At 37.4% G+C, this 18,480-nt stretch overlaps 1 protein-coding gene across 2 annotated transcripts in view; it reads left to right on the top strand.

Moving 5' to 3' along the window:
* The window catches only part of CFAP54 (cilia and flagella associated protein 54), a 355,515-nt gene that overhangs the window by 92,542 nt on the left and 244,493 nt on the right, over positions 1–18,480 (top strand). For both annotated transcript variants that reach the window (XM_064376848.1, XM_064376847.1), the window contains 5 exons: positions 859–1,014; positions 2,713–2,835; positions 13,689–13,820; positions 15,792–15,906; positions 17,813–17,902. In XM_064376848.1, coding sequence (XP_064232918.1) covers positions 859–1,014; positions 2,713–2,835; positions 13,689–13,820; positions 15,792–15,906; positions 17,813–17,902 — 616 coding nt within the window. The remainder of the gene's footprint in view (positions 1–858; positions 1,015–2,712; positions 2,836–13,688; positions 13,821–15,791; positions 15,907–17,812; positions 17,903–18,480) is intronic.

The raw sequence follows: 18,480 nt of genomic DNA, 5'->3' as shown, positions 1-18,480 counted from the left end.
TGTAATCCCAGCACTTTGGGAGGCCAAGGCGGGCGGATCATGAGGTCAAGAGATCGACATTCTGGCCAACATGGTGAAACCCCGTCTCTACTAAAAATACAAAAATTAGCTGGGCGTGGTGGCGCGCGCCTGTAGTCCCAGCTATTTGGGAGGCTGAGGCAGGAAAATTGCTTGAACCCAGAAGGCAGAGGTTGCAGCGAGCCGAGATCGCGCCACTGCACTCCAGCATGGCGCCTGGCGACGAAGCGAGACTCTGTCTCAAAAAAAAAAAAAAGAAATCTTCCCTCAGGAAAGGAAAAAAAGGAGTAAGAATGGATTACTATTCTTTTTAAGTGGCATTTACTCTCAAAATCTTATTTTACATTTTACTATCATTTTAATTTAAATAATAAAACTATAATTAACAGAAGTATAATAGGAGGTTAGCTTGGTTTGCTGAAAATTTACCATTTTCTCCCAAATCAAAAAAGGAAATGAAACTCTGTTAATCAAATGGGGGCAATATTATAGAGATTTTATATTTTAATTATTATAGTTTATATTTTTGAAAACTAGATGTTACTTTCACATAAAAATATAGCCAAGTTTTTAGCTTATCAATAAATAAAACTGGTTTCTTTTCTGTTATCGTACTTGCATTGTTTTATGAAAAATTCTAAAGTTTAATTCTAAGATCGTCCTGTCTATAGATAGCATTATTGGAGAGTTAGAGTTGTTTCTGTATTAGATTTTTAAAAATACAAACACTCATGTTGTTTTTAGCCAGAAAGATTACATTTTCTACCCTTTCTTCTCCTTAGAGACACATAAGCTAAGCACCTATGTTGAATCTGAATATCAGTGCCTGTTTCTTTACAGATTGCCAGACTGATTGAATGTGAGAGAGTATTAGTGGCATTGGAACTTAGCAACTCTCTAAATGATTCCAGCTATGCTCTTCAAGCTGTGACTCAATGTTATGGCCTTCTTGCTCCCATAATCTATCACAATATTGTTTTGGTACCTGTTGTACAGGTAAGGATATTCCTCTCCCCAAGAAAAGGCAGTCTTTATAAAGGCAACTTAACAATTCAGTTTGGAAAAGAAAAGTCATGTATCTTTTGTAAAGGGCAAACAGGTCAGGAACAAGTATTATGAAAATTTAGGAGTTAACTGAAAAACACTTTAGTAATATGTCTGGGCAAACATAGATAAGGATATAAAATGGGTTTCTCTGAAAATATTCGGCCCTGTTCCTGTCCATATTTAAATATTGGCAATCTACTTTTGTAGAGTTTTAAAGTTATTTTAATTTTAATGTTCTCATAATCTCAGAAACAACAGTATTTATTCAAGGCATATTGTTATATACATCATCTGGGAAAAAATATGATGATGACCCAAGAAAAAATATCTGGTGTCTTGGTGATGGAGGAGTTAGGATTTATGGAAAAAGGGTAGCTAAGATCTGGCTGAAGGGATTATACAGTTTTTCATGTTTCTAACAAATCACCATGGATTTAGTGATTTGAAAGGATACTCATTTACTGTCTCATAGTTTCCGTGGGTTAAGAGGTTGGATACAGGTTAGCTGGGTCTTCTGCTCAGTGTCTTACAAGGTTGAAATCGAAAAAGTGTTGGCTGTGGTTGTGATTTCGTCTGAAGCTTGAGGCCCTTTTCTGAGTTCACTGTCTTTTTTTGTTGTTTTTTGTTTTTTGTTTTTTTCTTTTATCTGAGTTCACTGTTACTGAGAGAATTCATTTCCTTGAGGTTTTACATAGGAGGTCCTTAGCTCCTAAAGACCAACTACTAATTCCTTAACACATGGCCTTTCCACATCATGGCCCTTGGCTTTTTCAAGGCCATAGGAGAGTCTCCTCCAGTATGCTGTGAGGAGCCTTATCTAGGGTAATATATGCATGAGACTGATGAGCTTATCACATTCAAGAGCCCCACCCACATTCAACAGGAAGGGATCCTACAGCATGGGAGAAGGTGATTAGGGAGGGGAGAAATTTAAAAAGTATTAGAGATGAGTGTACTGCAACAATAATAATATTGTTAGAATGAGAACTTGAAGCAATTAATATGCCCCCAAAGAACCAACATTCGTATATTAATTTGTCCTTTGGGTTAATCTAAATGATGAATAGATTGATGCAATCTCAAAGCTACTTTTGAAAAGCTAAACTTATTCATCTAGCTCTTGGTCAAATTTAGGATCATATAATATGAAACAAGGAGAATAGGAAGTAAGCACCAATATTGATTTCCTGAGATACGAATGTCTGGTTTTAATTTTAAAGGAAACTATTATTTTAAGTACCTGGAATCACTGTGTAATATTTATGCCATATAATCTTCCATCTGGTTTTTCAAGGTTCTCCTATATGTGGATGTGATAGTTTCTCATAAACATGTAACATTCTGACTATACCTTTTATGATACTTATCAAAATATGCTTTGTTTTACGGTTATTTTTGTTTCTATGGTCGTGTGTTTTTAATTCTATTCACTAATTTTCAAGTTACTGTAGATGAAAGACTAATCTCAAAATGGAATATACCAACTTTATCTCAGTGTACTTTCCTTATTCCTAACAAACAATTTATTAATAATTATTGATGATAAAATTGTGTCTTAAAGCTGACATGATTTGAATGGAACATTTTATAATGAAATGAGTAAGGATGACATTTTAAAACAAAAATCATTGTGATTCTAATTTTTAGATCTTGATAAAGTGTATAGTGGTTTTGCAAGGACTACCAAATATCGTCTGCTCCAAGAAACATACTGCGAGTTTTGAAAGCATACAGCACATGATAGCTTGTTGTATCTTCTACATAACAAAGGTATTTGTCTCATTCTTTATCTAGTATCATAAACTTTAGGAGCAATGATGATTTAGAAAGTCTACTTTTAATCACAATGAGAACACTTTTAAAAATAGCACCCTAAAAGCATTTTTAGATCAAAAGCAAATGTAGAGGCTAAACATTATAGAATAGCAATCTGTTGACTTTTTGATGAAACTGTGGTGCTTCGCAAACTAAAACTTGATGTAATTGAAATAGCATTTGTATATTTTATCAGCATTATATATGGTCACACAGAACATATTTGTTTCAAAACCCTAAAACATTAATTATGTATTTATTGTACTGCAATAAACCTACATATTATCTTATCAGGTTGTGATTTTAGTGGAACCTTCATGCAGACTTTAAGTATCTTAACCCAGGCATTTAGATACTGGGGCTTAGAAGACATCAAGAGGCCAAGCAGTCAGGTTATAAGTGAACAGTCAGTCAGTAATGGAGGGTTATGTTAATCTCATGACATTAGAATGTAAACAAATGACGTTAGGCCTGAAGGAAAGGGCTGACTAGGCAGAGTCTAAGGATGATTCTGAGATTGGTGTGTAGGGCCCTGAACTCAACAGAGGACAAACCGTAGAAGTGAATTCAGGATGTGCCAGTCAAGAGTGCTGTATCCGGACATCTAAACCCAGGAGAAGACGTAGGCAAGAGTGTGGTCAGAATATAAACAGACTTTTCATTTTTGTTTAATTCCTTCATTCAACAAATATTTATGGATTACCTATTTGTGTCAGGCACTGGTTTGGGCTCTTGACATATGCACAAAGAATTAGAACCCCATAGTAATTGTAGGAGAAGAAGAATGAATCATGGCTGACACCCAGGTTTCTAGCTTAGGTGATGAATCGATGGTGGTGACACAAACAGGGAGGCAGGAAGATCACCACTAAGGGCTGGGGTGATTGGGGAAGGCTTCACTCTGGGGATGAGACTTAGGTATTCTCTGAGCAAGAGTTACAAACACATATGCCTGCTAAGACCAAGCAGGTAAAATAACTCGTGAATTGGTTGGATGTAAGGCAAGGTTGGGTCCTGAGACAAACTAGAGATTAGGTACATCTACCTAGAGGCATTCTTTATTTAAAAAGAAACCAACATTGTCTCACAGAGCTTGTGGTTTAGTGGTGGAGACAGAAAGTGGACTTAGAAATTCATGACCAGTTTTTAGCCTAGAGTTGAGTGGGCAAGTTGAAGCAGGGCAGACCATTCATATGGAGCAACAGATTCCCAACCTGTTGATTTGACAGTTATTCTAAGAGGTCTATATAGGCCGAGTTGTGCTTAGTGTTGTTTGTAAACTGAATCACTATGTTCCCGAGTGTTTTGCCTTTTTTTTTTTTAATAAAAATATAGGGAAACAATTGAAATAGTTAACTAAATTTATTTAGGCTTTAGTTAATGAGAAGAAATACTAGAAAGTATTTATTATAGCTCAAAGGCTTGCAGGAAGGTTGTTTTAAGGTAAAGAGATGAGGAATTCTGAATAGATGACAGCTCAATCACACATCCGTGACTTTTCTCCTTTTCAATTTTTATTTTGGCAGATTATATATAGTAGCCTGAGCAGGCCAGTTGGTAAAGGCTGGAGGGGGTATCTTAGGCCAGAATATCTGAGGGAAAGGCTTTTTATGGGACTTCATTCACCTTGGAAACGAGGAGGAACTGAGAGACAAGAGGCAGAGAGGTCAGCTTGTTTATTCTCATTGCTCGGCTCAAAGACCAGCATTGTGTGGTTCCTCAAAGGCTGTAGTTGACAGAATTCAGTGATTCCCTCAAAGAAGGGTCATATCTGCCTGCCTGTTTTATGTGGTTCTCATAGGACCTTTGCGATTTAACCGGAGATCTGGAAGAATGCTGTGTAGGTGAGCTGATTTGCTCCATTGCTTTAGTTAGGATGTAAGCTTGCTTCTGTGGAGGTCTAGCAGCAGAGAGGCTTCTTCCCTCCACCTTAGCAAAGAAGCTGGCTGTTCATGGCCTGACCTCAAGAGCAGGAAATAATATTTGTTCCATTGCTCACTGGCTTGCCAGTGCTGCAGAGACCACTATGACCTGGTCTGTGTAGATGCTGAGTGAATGTAAGCCATTAGCAGGAAGGAAAAAGCAATTACTCACTGAAGGAGACTCAGTACTTCAAGGGAAGAAGAGCAAGCCAGACACCAAAATCATTGTTTTTACTCTCACCATGTTGGAAAAAGACTAGAGAAGACTTGGTTAAAAAAAGGCAGAGAAAACTTTGAAGGAGATACAATCATGTGATCTAGAAGAAAAGAAACAAAAATAACCTTTCTGTAACTGAACAAACGAATTTGATATTTGATTGAAAAAAATCAAATAGATGAAGAGTATGATTAAAGTATTTCTGGAGTCAAATCTGAAAGCTCAAGAAATACCCGCTCCAACATAGTGCAGAATTACCTAGAGGTGGTAAATAAATTCAGAAGGCAGATCCAGAAGTCATAACATGAAAACAAAAGAAGTCTGGAGGTAGAAAAGCAAAGAAAATGGAGAAGGAGTAGGCTTCCTGAGTTCCAGGCAGGATTAATGTAAGAATACAAATGTAAATACAGGTTGGTGAAATCCCTGAAGTCAAAGGATAAGGATGAATCTTAAAGTTTTGAGACCCAGAGAACATTTATTTGCAATGGAAAAAGAATCAATTAGCTTCCGACTTTTTTTTTTTATCAGCAATGCTAGAAGTTAAAACACTAGAACAACATTTGTAGAATCCTGAGGGAAAAATACCGAGGTCCAAAAATTAATAACCAGGAAAGATATCATTCATTTGTCAGGGCAAAATAAACATTTTCAGAAGTGCGGGCATTTAAAAAGTATTCTGCCCATGTACTTATCTGAGGAAAACACTTGAGGAAATACTCTATCAAATGACAATTGATTCAGAACAGAAATCCCAAGGCAGGGAAAGACAAAAAGGAGAAGAATAATGGGAGCAATGAATCTTTCAATATATGTATTATTAAAATTAAATAGATAATAATGGTGAGACTAGGACTTTGTAATATAAATGCTAAGTAGGGATTCTTTAAAGAGAAGAGTCATCCTTGAAAGAAAAATTTATTAATAACTTAAAACTAAAACTTCTATCCTGCTTGGCGTCAGGGGAGGTATGAGCAGGTAAAGATTTTTGGTGCATGGTTGCACGTTTTATGTATGCATATATATATATATATATATATACACACACACACACACAGGCACACATATACATATAAAAATACACGTATTATAAAATTATTTTTTGATAGCATATATATGTACGTATATGTATATATTTAAAGATGACTCAGAGAAATAGGTAACCATGAGCAGAACTTTACAGCATAGTAGAACTTCCTTTTTTTTTTGAGACAGAGGCTCACTCTGTTGCCCAGGCTGGAGTTCAGTGGTTTGATCTCGGCTCACTGCAACCTCTGCCTCTCCAGTTCAAGCGATTCTCATGTCTCAGCCTCCTGAGTAGCTGGGATTACAGGCATGCATCACTATGCCTGGCAAATTTTTGTATTTTTAGTAGAGATGGGGTTTCACCATGTTGCCCAGGCTGATCTCAAACTTCTGACCTCAGGTGATCCACCCTCCACAGCCTCCCAAAGTGCTGGGATTCCAGGTGTGAGCCACCGCGCCCAGCTGCATAGTAGGACTTCTAAATTGGCAGGGAGAAAAAATGAACAGGGAGGAATGAGAGAGAAGAAACAGGAACAGGAAAAACTGACAGGGAGGCAAAATGGTGAATTTCAGCAAAAGTAAGAAGGAAGAAGAGAAAGTATATAAGACAGAAGGCGTATAATTAAGCATATCGATCACTTCACTGAATGTGAATGAATTCAGAAGATAGAAATTACCAGATGGGGTAAAAAGTCAGGTTCAAATGTATTCTATTTCAAGAAACTCTTCTAAAACATGGTGACAAACAATGCTTGAAAAAATAAATGGATAGACAATGGTCCTGGGAAAATGCAAACAAATTAAAGGAGAAGTGGCAATTTTCATATCAGAAAAAGCAAAGTTCAGAGCCCAAAATATTAATCAGAACCAAGAGAGTCATTATGTGGTATCCTTCAGACCTGTTCTGTCTGATCACCCTTCTCTGTTCCTGAATGGCATTTGGTCACTTTCTGGTCCTAGGAGAGTCTCATTGTCAAGTATTAAAAATTGAGTCTGAATTAGAACAAAACATTAATTTTTTGCAATGCAAGTTAAAGAAGAAAAGTAAGATTATATGAAAAATGCCACAAAGACGTTTGATAACACTTAGTAACCTTTCCTAATAAAATTTCTAATAAATTAGGAAAGGAAAGAAACTATTGAATGACAAAGACATTTACCAACATTTTACAGCAAATATACTGAATAGTAAATTTCTGGAGCCATTTCTTTAAAAATCAGCCACAGGAAATAGATGCTGACTCCTAACAGTGAGATTCAGTATTTTTAGATGTTCTTTCTCATGTAATAGATAAGGATAGAAAATAATTTTATAATATTAGAAAAGTATAATTTATCTATAATTGTACTGGTCTCACAACTCCATGAAATACTGGTAAAAAATTACTAGGATTATAAAGAGAATATATAAAGTAATCATATGTAATACTCTTACAAACTGATAGGTTTTTAAAAATACTAGCAATAGGTTAGAAATGGAGAGGGTAAGATATACCACTTACCATGCACAATATTCAAAACTTAACAAAATGTTAAAGGATCTAGATAAAAGAACTGTGGGATCTTACTGAGGGACACAAAATAAGATCTGAGCATAGGACAGGCCACACCAAGTTCTTGAACAGGTAGACTTATTGTCACAGAAGTGCAAATCCTTCCTAAAATAATATTTAAATTTAATACAGTTCTAATTAGAATTCTAATTGGGTTTCTCTGAAGCTGATTAATTTAAAAGTCTTCAATAGATATTAAAGTTTGCCATAAGGCCACTTTAATAAAAAATGGTGTCACAAAGTAATGGGCAATCAGTTCAGTGCAATAGAATAGAGAGTCCAGGAATGGCCCCCAAGTCTACAGAAGAAATGAATATATGACAAAGGTAGCAATTTGATTCACTTAGAAAATGATAGAGTATTATAATAGTTTATTTAATTAAAGGTGCTATATAACTTGACTGTTCATCTGAAAGTAAACAAAGCCAGAACCTTATATCATGCCATAAACAAAATAAAGTCTAGATAGACTTAAGGATATTTATATGGCCTTGGAGTCAGGGGACACTTTCCTCGATAAGCCACAAAATTCAAAAGATAAACAGAATTAAATAGATAATTAGATTACATGATGATTAAAACATTTTTATGGCAAGATACTATAAGCAAAGCTCAAAGGTAAAGATTAGGTTGGGAAAATACATGAAGGCATAGGATTATTAATGTTGATCACTCCAGGGAGTAATCAGTTAGAAAATATGAAATAATTTTAGAGTTTGGGAAAATAATCAAATTTATCTTTTATTATGGAGGGTATAATGCAGTATTTCAGTTGACTTAAAAAGTTGAGCAACAGACAGGTCCAGATGATAAATGGCCATCTTGTGAGGTCATGGAGGTGCCATTGAAGGCCTTCACACCCAGGAATGACATAAGGAGATTTGTATTTTAGAAAAAAGAAATTGTTCTTGTTGTACACAGCTAATAATTCGAGGAAATAGGACCTGAGGCAGAGATGAGTTAGAAGGTGAGAGAAGATAAACTAATCCGGTATGGAGAAAATGGAGGTAGAATGGAAAGGATTCAAATTATTTATGAGATAGAATTGATAGAATTGAGAATCTGAAACTCTGATAGATATAGAGAATAAAGGAGGAAGAGGGAGGAGGCAGTGGTAATATTCAGCTACCTGGCCTGGGCAGTTGGGTGAATATAACACTACTCATTGAACCCTGCATGAGGAGTAATTTTGTGTGGTGAGCGGGGAGAAGGTAATGAGTTTTGAACAGATCAAATTTTGAAGTTGATAGGATATCCAAAGAAGTGGCCATTAAAGGACCTATCAGTCTGGAGCTCTGGAGATTCGAAATTTGTGTGAAGACAAAGAAGTCTTTAGTATCTGGACTGCAATTAAAGCAATAGAAATAGATGCCATCACCGGGGGACAGTGCATGGAGTGAGAAGGGAAGAGACTTATCTAACAATTTCAAGGGTGCACTTAGTCCAAGAGGCCAATCCTCCTTCTAAATACTAGGCAAGAGGAAGAACTGAAGAGTTTGATTAGTCTAAAGCTATTCTGTCATTCCTAACCCCTCCCAACCTTAAGAACATCCCTGCTGCTGTTAGTTCTGTCACTGTCACATGGTGACACCATTGAAAGTGGGGGTTCTATGCAACCCAAAGCACCCTTTTCTTTTTCCAGTGCTACAGTAACACAAATTAATTCATGTTATGCTGGGCCCAAAGTCTATCTTCCAAGGTTACTTTTCTTTAGAATATATTTATCTGCTTGGTCTACCCTGACCCCCCAAAAGCTCTTCCATCAATGAGTATTTCCACGGGAGGGGTGTCTTTTGCAAATAAAGGAAGGCCAGGTTGCCCTCTCTTACCAGGGTGCTGAACACAACTATGTACGTTTAAGTAACTAACAGGGGCTGCTGCAGTGTTTCTTCCAGAAGAAAGAAACTCTTTTTCAAGGCAGCTTGTTGCTTGCATCATGTCAATAGCAACTTCTGCTAAAAACAACAACAAAAAAACCCAATTCTGCTTATCCAGGTACTCCAGAACATTGTAATACTGATGAGGAGGGACCAGGAAAAGGAAAGGATGAAGACTTAAGAGAAGAGGGGTGAGGACTAGAGCAAGATCCCTGAAGGCATGAGGCAGTGGGATTCCAGCACATGTGGGAGGGGTTAGTCTTGACAAGAGATTTGCTTCTCTCCTCTCAAGGAGGGAAGGGTGGTTGTAGTTACAGATGTGTGATGATGGGTTTGTGGATAAGAGATAAGCTCCATTTCCCTTATTTTCGTCTGTGGACAGGAAGCAAGGTCATTTGCTGACAGTAAGGAGGTAATGGGTAAGGGTGGGTTTCAAAGATTTGAGAATGGGTGGGTTTGGGTGAGCCACTGAAGAAGATGGGAGAGAATGCTGACCTAGAATAAATTGGGCTTAGAACCAGCATTTGGGGCGCAGTGGAGGCTGACATCCTTGAATTCACATGCCGCTTTCTCAGCTTTGGATGAATTTTCTCCCAGCATACACCAGCTTCTAGCTGGCTCTGTGTATTTCCTGACTTTCTAGCCAGGACCCCCACCCCTTCTTCTCCCACTTGGGGAATCATTGAAATCCAAGTGATGTTACTATAGAAATGACCCTGAATATGTGTTTTTTGTTTGTTTCTGAGACAGAGATCAGCATGATCTCAGCTCACTGCAGCCTCCACTTCTCTGGCTCAAACAGTTCTCACATATCAGCCTCCTGAGTAGCTGGGACTACAGCCACATGCCATCACACCTGGCTAAGTTTTGTATTTTTTGTAGAGATGGGGTTTTTCCATGTTGCTCAGGTTGGTCTTGAACTCCTGAGCTCATGTGATCTGCCTGCCTCTGCTTCTCAAAGTGCTGGGATTACAGGCGTGAGCCACTGTGCCCAGCCTGAATGTGTTCTGAACATTCAAAAGCAAATAATATATTAATGTCAGAATGTTGATATTTGACTTGATTTTGCCCCTAATATGTTGAGAATTGCCATTCTAGAAGCTTCCTCCAGTCTGGCCTACAGTTCCAGAATCCTGGACTAACCCTGAATCCCACATTTCAGGTGTTCATTTGATATAAACAATGTTGGATTTTCTCTTAGGACATGTAAAACCTGATTAGTCAAATGGCTCTGTTTCTTTTCTCTGTTCTGTTTTTAAAATTGGTAATCTTTTCAGATGGTTGAGTCTTTCTTTTTTAGGCAACAATTTTTTTTCTAACATGCCACTTGTGAGATTCATCATCTTCAATGCATCATTTAAAAATTGTTATACTAAACATCTGACATACTCTTTTTGTTTCATCCTTGGTATGTTAAATAGAATTGGTCCTGTTTTTCCTTTGGTTGGAAAAATTCTTTATCATTTATTATTTTCTACAAGCATATTAAAACAAGGGGAAAAGATTGCTCAGTTATCTATAAACTTAGTACCTAAATATGTCAGAAAGCAAAATTAAGTAGAGTGGAGAGGAGACTCATTTCTATTTTCTTATAGCAAAACTTAGCTCAATTCTGTTTCCTTATAGTAAAACCTTCTCCCTCTCATATACATTAATAATGAGATTTGACTGTTTTGCTGGGCATTCAAGGCCTTGCATGATCTAACCCTACCTACCTATTTAAAATTTATTTTGGCCAAACATGGTCACTCATGCCTGTAATCCCAGCACTTTGAGAGACACTGCCTCTACAAAATATAAAATAAGTAAATAAATAAAAAATTTTTAAAACACTCACAAAATTTATTTTGGCACTTTCTTTCTAAAAAAAATTTATTTATTATACTTTAAGTTCTGGGGTACATGTGCAAAACGTGCAGGTTTGTTACATAGGTATACACGTGCCATGGTGGTTTACTACACCCATCAGCCCATCATCTACATTATGTAATTCTCCTAATGCTATCCCTCCGCAATGCCCCCACCCTCTGCTATCCCTCCCCTAGACCCCCACCCCCTGGCAGGCCCTGGTGTGTGATGTTCCACTCCCTGTGTCTATGTGTTCTCATTATTCAACACCCACTTATGAGTGAGAATATGTGGTGTTTGGTTTTCTGTTCTTGTGTCAGTTTGCTGAGAATGATGGTTTCCGGTTTCATCCATGTCCCTGCAAAGGACATGAACTCATCCTTTTTTATGGCTGCATAGTATTCCATGGTGTATATGTGCCACATTTTCTTTATCCAGTCTATCATTGATGGGCATTTGGGTTGGTTCCAAGTCTTTGCTATTGTGAACAGTGTATTTTGGCACTTTCTTTTCCACACTCTGTTCCACAGTCACTGTTAGTTTAGTGCCTTTGCCCTGGTCCCATAGAAACATGTTCCAGTTCTTAGCATTAGGTAGGGTTTCTAAGGTCTAAATAGCCACTCATTATTTTTCAGCCACTTTATATATCCCTTCCCTGCATGAGAAGTAAAAGTTGTTATTTATTGATATGCTTTGGCTATCTCCCCACCCAAATCTCATCTTGAATTGTAGCTCACATAATTCCCACATGTCATGGGAGGGACCTGGTGGGAGGTAATTGAATCATGGGGGCAGGCCTTTCCTATGCTGTTCCCTTGATAGTGAATAAGTCTCACAAGATTCAATGGTTTTATAAAAGGGAGTTCCCCTACACAAGCTCTCTCACCCGCCACCATGTAAGACTTGACTTTGCTCCTCATTTCACCTTCAGCCATGATTTTGAGGCCTCCTGAGCCATGTGAAATTGTGAATTAATTAAACCTCTTTCCTTTATAAATTACCCAGTCTTGGGTATGTCTTTATTATAAGCGTAAGAACAAACTAATACACTTGTCTTAAATACTAACGTAATCGACAGAATATATCTACATATAACAAATTCACACAAACTTATTTATACTCCTAGTTACCATGAGGGGCTCACAAGGAATGTATCCCCATCCTTTGACCTGCCCTGGCCAGCAGTCTGATTTGCAGAATCTATGGAAATCAGATTGCTGGCCAGGGAAGCTTTCCTGAAGTTAATGCTAGAGCCCAGGTTTTAATGGCAAGGTGAAGCTGTATAAACAAGGTGCAGAAAGCTGTTCTGGGGAATGGATCAGCTGTGGAAGACATGAAGTCCTGTAACACAATGGTGACCATCAGATTTTATGATTGGCTCAATATTTTGTAAGATTAAAGTACAAGGAGATGAGTAGTGGAAGATTACTCTAGAATGGAAGGTAGGGGCCAGAATAGCGAAGGCCACAGAACTGGTGATAGGGGATGTGAGAGAGGCTAAATAGGCCCCTCCCCCTTATGCCTACAATGCACACTTCCCCTAGAGTTGATGGGGAATCTGCCAAAAACAGCTTCTGTCTAGTCCAGTTCTCTAGCAGAACGTTTTGTAAATCACTTATGATAGCTGGGTGTGGTGGCTCACGCCTGTAATCCCAGCACTTTGGGAGGCCAAGGGGGGCAGATCACAAAGTCAGGAGATCGAGACCATCCTGGCCAACATGGTGAAACCCTGTCTCTACTAAAAATACAAAAATTAGCTGGGCGTTGTGGTGCTTGCCTGTAATCCCAGCTACTCAGGAGGCTGAGTCAGAAGAATCATTTGAACCTAGGAGGCAGAGGTTGCAGTGAGCTGAGATCCGTGCCACTACACTCCAGCCTGGTGACAGAGCAAGACTCTGTCTCAAAAAAAAAAAAAAAAAAAAAATCACTTAGTGATATAAATACTCTTTAAGACACCATAAGGTCAGTAATTGTTTCATTTCCCATAGAAAGCAACTCAAGAGGTGGTGGTGATGTGGCCTTTACAAATGACTTTTTAGATACGGACTTTTTTGAAAGGAATTGTTTTCTTAATAGTTAACTCACTGTATCAGAAGGTATATGGCTATATGGCCCAGAGATATGGGAAGTTTATTACTGATGAGATCCTGTTATTAGTCCTTTACTTAAAATAGTTGAATTATGCATCTTTAATTGCACTAAATGTATTAATATGATCTGGAGGTAAATTTACAGTTTTCTTAACAATAAAATGGGGATTCTTAGACTGAAAACTATGGGGCTTTTGAATTTATGAAAAAATGATGCATTACACTTGAAAATAGACAAGACTGCCCAACAGAGATAATTAATAAATATTTTAAATTAGATTCTGCGTTCATGGAGGGAATATGACCTGGCAGTAATGATTATAAATTACGGGAAAAAAATGTTGGCCATCACACCAGAAAGCAAGTCTCTGTTGGATGGTAGTAATAAACAAGAAGAAATGCCAGAGGAGGTAATTGTGTTTGTTTCTCATTTTTAAACCTATGTTTAGTTTGGGTCTTTAGGGGTAATGTAGTGTTATGAAACATACTAGAAAACTGGTAAGTTTTACACTTGTTATATTTACATATAAGTAAAGTAATCTAGTAAAGAGCTTTTGGATTTTGTCTTGTTTTTTTTTGAGTTATAGCAAAGAAAATTAAGAAGGAATCTCTGCTAGTATACTGAATAGTCCCCATCACCACTCCCAACCATTAGTTAGGCGATCATAGAGAGCTTCCTACACCCAGTTGGACATGGGGCTTAAAAGCTCCCTGAAGTCTCTTCTAGATCTAAGATTTTACTGTTCTAGGTGGGTCACTGAATGCAGCAAATACATGTCAGAGTTTTTTTTTACTTTGTGTTCAAAGTCGATTTCTGAAACTCACTGTGACACCTACATTCTCTTATGAGACTGCTAATTTTTGAGATGAACTTTTAATATCTACCTTCCCTTATGCTTATTGCCTTTCCTTGAAACTATGTAGTTACATATTTTTGTAGATCAAGTTTTGAAATGTTACTTAGTTCATTTGGTTTCTTTTTTTTTTTTCTTTTTGAAACAGAGTCTCACTCTGTTGTCCAGGCTGGAGTGCAGTGGTATGATCTTGGCTTACTGCAGCCTCTGCCTTCTGGGTTCAAGTGATTCTTCTACCTCAGCCTCCTAAGGAGCTGGGATTATAGGCATGTGCCACCACACTTGGCTAATTTTTGTATTTTTAGTAGAGATGGGGTTTCACCATGATGACTAGGCTGGTCTTGAACTCCTGACCTTAGATGATCTTCCTGCCTTGGCCTCCTAAAGTGCTGGGATTATAGGCGTGAGCCACAGTATAGGAATTACTTGAAGTAGCAAACTAGGAATTACTTGAAGTCCCTTTCATGGCTTGGGTGGGGGTAGAGACTCTCATCCCTGACCCTCTTTCAGTTAGAGTAGCTCCATTTTTATCTCTGTGATATGTTGAATTTCCAAGTAAGCATTTGTTTGCCAAAAAAATCTTTAAAATCATCACTGTTTCACTGGATGACTTTTTAAGCCATAATTCATTTTTTTAAATTTTTAGTTGGGAGGGTGTTTTGTCTAGAGGGAGTTTTGATTAAGCTGGAAGCAATTTGAAGGTTTTTTTTTTTTTTGGTTCCATGCAGTATCTACTTTTGAGTCCATCAGCCCCTTTATGTCACCCAGGCCTTGACTTAGGGCCTTTCACATCATAGTAGGACAGGCCTCATGCCTCTCTCCTTGAAGCTTATAGTTCAGTGGAAGGTTGTGATTCTTCCATCTAAGATTGTAGAGATTGTTAGTTTATAGTAGTCAGAAATTACTAGAGCTACTCAAGGTTCCTTTAAGCCTAAAGGGGCTTGGAAGGTGTTTTGGAGAACAAGAGATATTAACAGGTCAGTTCTCAGGCTCAGACAGAAAAAACATGGTCGTGAGCCTGAGTGCAGACAGGCAGATTCTTAATCCACTAATTACTGATCCCCTTACGTTTCAATGAAAGGCAAAGTGGCAAAGGCAATTAGCTTAGTTGTAAAGAAGCTCCTTCTGGGAAAAGGAAAGGAGAAAAAGGAATAAAGGGATACATTTCTGAGGATACATTTCCTCTTTCAATTGTCTTTTCAAGATTTTTAGAGACATAGTCTCAGCTGCTTTGAGAATGCAGGTTTTGGAGGGGGCTGTCTAGGTGGGTGGAAATTACTGGGAGAAAGGGAGAGGGAAACGAAGCAGCATTTTGGTCAATCTCCATGAAACACAGTACTGTGTTTGCATTTAATTAGAACACAATGACTGTGATTATTCATTGTTATTAATTAATATTATTATGTAGATCATCGTTTTTATCTACCAAATATGAAAGTATGAAAACATAATTTAAAGGATGTTGTTTGAAAATGACAGTTGTTGCAACACGTTAAAGTACATTTTGACATTTACTGATGTTTCTAGGGTTCTTCTAAGAAGTCTTTAAAGACTAAGAAGCCACAGCAGATACTGTTGCCTGAAAAGATAAATGAACAGCTGGCTTTGTTGGAGACACACCTACTCAAACTGACAAAGCAATGTAATCATTTTTTTTTCTGTATACTTCCGTTTAGCATTAAGTTTTTTAAAACAAAATATTTTGTTCAAAGGATTACAATGAGATTAGCATTTGGCAAACCCTTTAAGATTTACACAGTGCTTTTATATTATATCATTAATCCTAACAATACCCTGTTAAGGGATTGTTAGCCACTTTTTACAGATGTGGCTCATAGAGATTAAGTGATTTACTTAGGATTACGTAGCTGGCTTGGACTTGAGCCTGCGCCTTCTGATTCTAAAGCAAGTTTTCTCAACCGTGACACTATTAGAATTTTGGGCCAGGTGGTTCTTTGTTGTGGGGGACTGTGCTTGGCACTGTATGATTTTGAGTAGCATCCCTGGTCTCTACTCACGGAAGCACAGCACACCATCCACCTAGTTGTAACAACTATCTGGGTAGCCTTGAAGGGAGAGTGGGAGGGGGTTATGGGAGGCACAGAATTGAGAATCACTGCTTTAAAGGCAAAAATGCAACTGGGAAATAAAGGGATAGTGTGAGGGTTGTTAATGTGTAAACGGTTTGAACCAACACCTTCCAGAGTAGAAAGCAGAGTGAAAGATGAGATTAATTTTAGGTCGTTGTACTGTAGTAATTTCATAATGAACCAATGTGTTAATGCAATGATTGGTGTTTTGGAGTTTGCAGCCTGGAAAGCTACTTGGGAAATTGAGTTAGTTTCCGGTGATGATTAGTATTGTCACATTTTTAAAAAGCAGGTACTTTAAATCTTCTAGAACAATAGAGTACTCAAATTTGAGCCTTAAACCAAATATGATAGTTGTTGCAACATGTTAAAGTACATTTTGACATTTAACCGATGTTTCCAGGGTTCTTCTAAGAAGTCTTTAAAGACTTTTGCTCCATGGCCTTTGGGGACCTGGCTATGCTTGTAGAATTCCATGTCCCTACTTTACCTTTCCTACTGTGTGCCTCAGTTCTGTTTTGTGGGCTTCCCTGACTTGGATCTCTCTCTCTTTTAATATGTTCCATGCCTGTTTCAAGCATGGATTTATGACTTGAACTAAATGTTTGATTATTCCTGTAACAAGTTAACCTAGCTTTGGGAAAGCTGTAATCATCTTATTATATATAGAAAGTATAATTCCTTAAAATGTACAGTGTTCTGGAAGTGTGAATTATTTATTTTTATAATATTGGTAAAAATATTTTACCAAGAAGCACAATGGGCTATAAGTAGCTAATTGGTAAATTCTCCCTGGTGGTCTAATGGTTAGAAAAAGAACAGTAAATTCAAAAACAACAATAATAAAATGATAGTTTTGTACATTGTTTTCTGTGTGCCAGTCACTATTTTACAAAATATACTATTTTTATAAAACATACACATTAAAACTTGTGCAACCTTTATGTAAGAACCATATGAGGAAGGTACTATTATTATCTCCATTTTAAAGATGAATAAACTGAGACACAGAGAAGCTAAATAACTTTCCAAGGTTTCATAACTAAAAAATGTCATGATTAGAATTTGAACCCAGCCAGTCTGGCTCCAGTGGCTGTGTTATACTTTACTAGCTTTTAAAGATAATTTTACTAAAATGGAGTTAATATAATTGGTAGATTTCTGAGTCTTGGGTTTGCTGATATAGGACAGCTGTTGAATAAGAGAGAAATGCCTTAGAAACTTTTTATCTATTTGGTGGTGGATCCCTGAGCTTTTAGGGGGAAAAGTGAAGCAAATAATTTAATTAGATTATTTTTATTTCCAAAATGTAATGCTATAATTGACATTTTAAGGCACATAATTTAGTATTTTCCTGTTTTTCATCTCTTTTAAATAATTTTTATTTTGAATTACTCAAAAAAATTTTATTTTAGGTTATTAAACAGAACATATAATTTTTGAATTTTTTAACTTTAGATGTTACGTCTGAACTCTCAGGAGGAGAAGACCCTATATTTCTTTATCCTGTAGTTTTGAATTGGTCGGTCAAAGGTGCCGTGAAAGAAGGTAGGTGAACTGGATGTGTATGTGCTGTTCACTCAATTTATTACTGAAGATATTAATTCTGTGGATTTTGTTTCTGTTGTCTACTTGAAGATTTCACCTGTTTTAGACAGGTTATTTTGAATTCTTATCCATTCAGAGTAATGTGGAATCCTGATTGCCAAGTAATGAAAGAGATCTAAATAGGTACCTGATTTAAAGTCTGGAAAGACAGAACCTTGATGATGACTCATTACTATAAAGCTTACGAAAACTAGGGCATTGAAAAATCTATTAGTGGCCGGGCACAGTAGCTAACCCCTGTAATCTCAGCACTTTGGGAGACCGAGATAGATGGATCACCTGAGGTCAGGAGTTTGAGACCAGCCTGGGCAACATGTGAAACCCCATCTCTACTAAAAATACAAAAATTAGCTGGGCATGGTGGTGGGCACCCATAATCCCAGCTACTCAGGAGGCTGAGGCAGGAGAATCACTTGAACTTGGGAGGCAGAGGTTGCAGTGGGCTGAGATCATGTCACTGCACTCCAGCCTGGGTGACAGAGTGAGACTGTCTCAAAAAAAGAAAAAATGAGCCAGGC

Source organism: Aotus nancymaae, unplaced genomic scaffold (assembly GCF_030222135.1).
Source record: "Aotus nancymaae isolate 86718 unplaced genomic scaffold, 86718_ANA_hifiasm-v0.15.2.pri h1tg000016l, whole genome shotgun sequence".
NCBI classification, from domain to species: domain Eukaryota; kingdom Metazoa; phylum Chordata; class Mammalia; order Primates; family Aotidae; genus Aotus; species Aotus nancymaae.
This window is presented reverse-complemented; position numbering and strand designations above follow the sequence as displayed.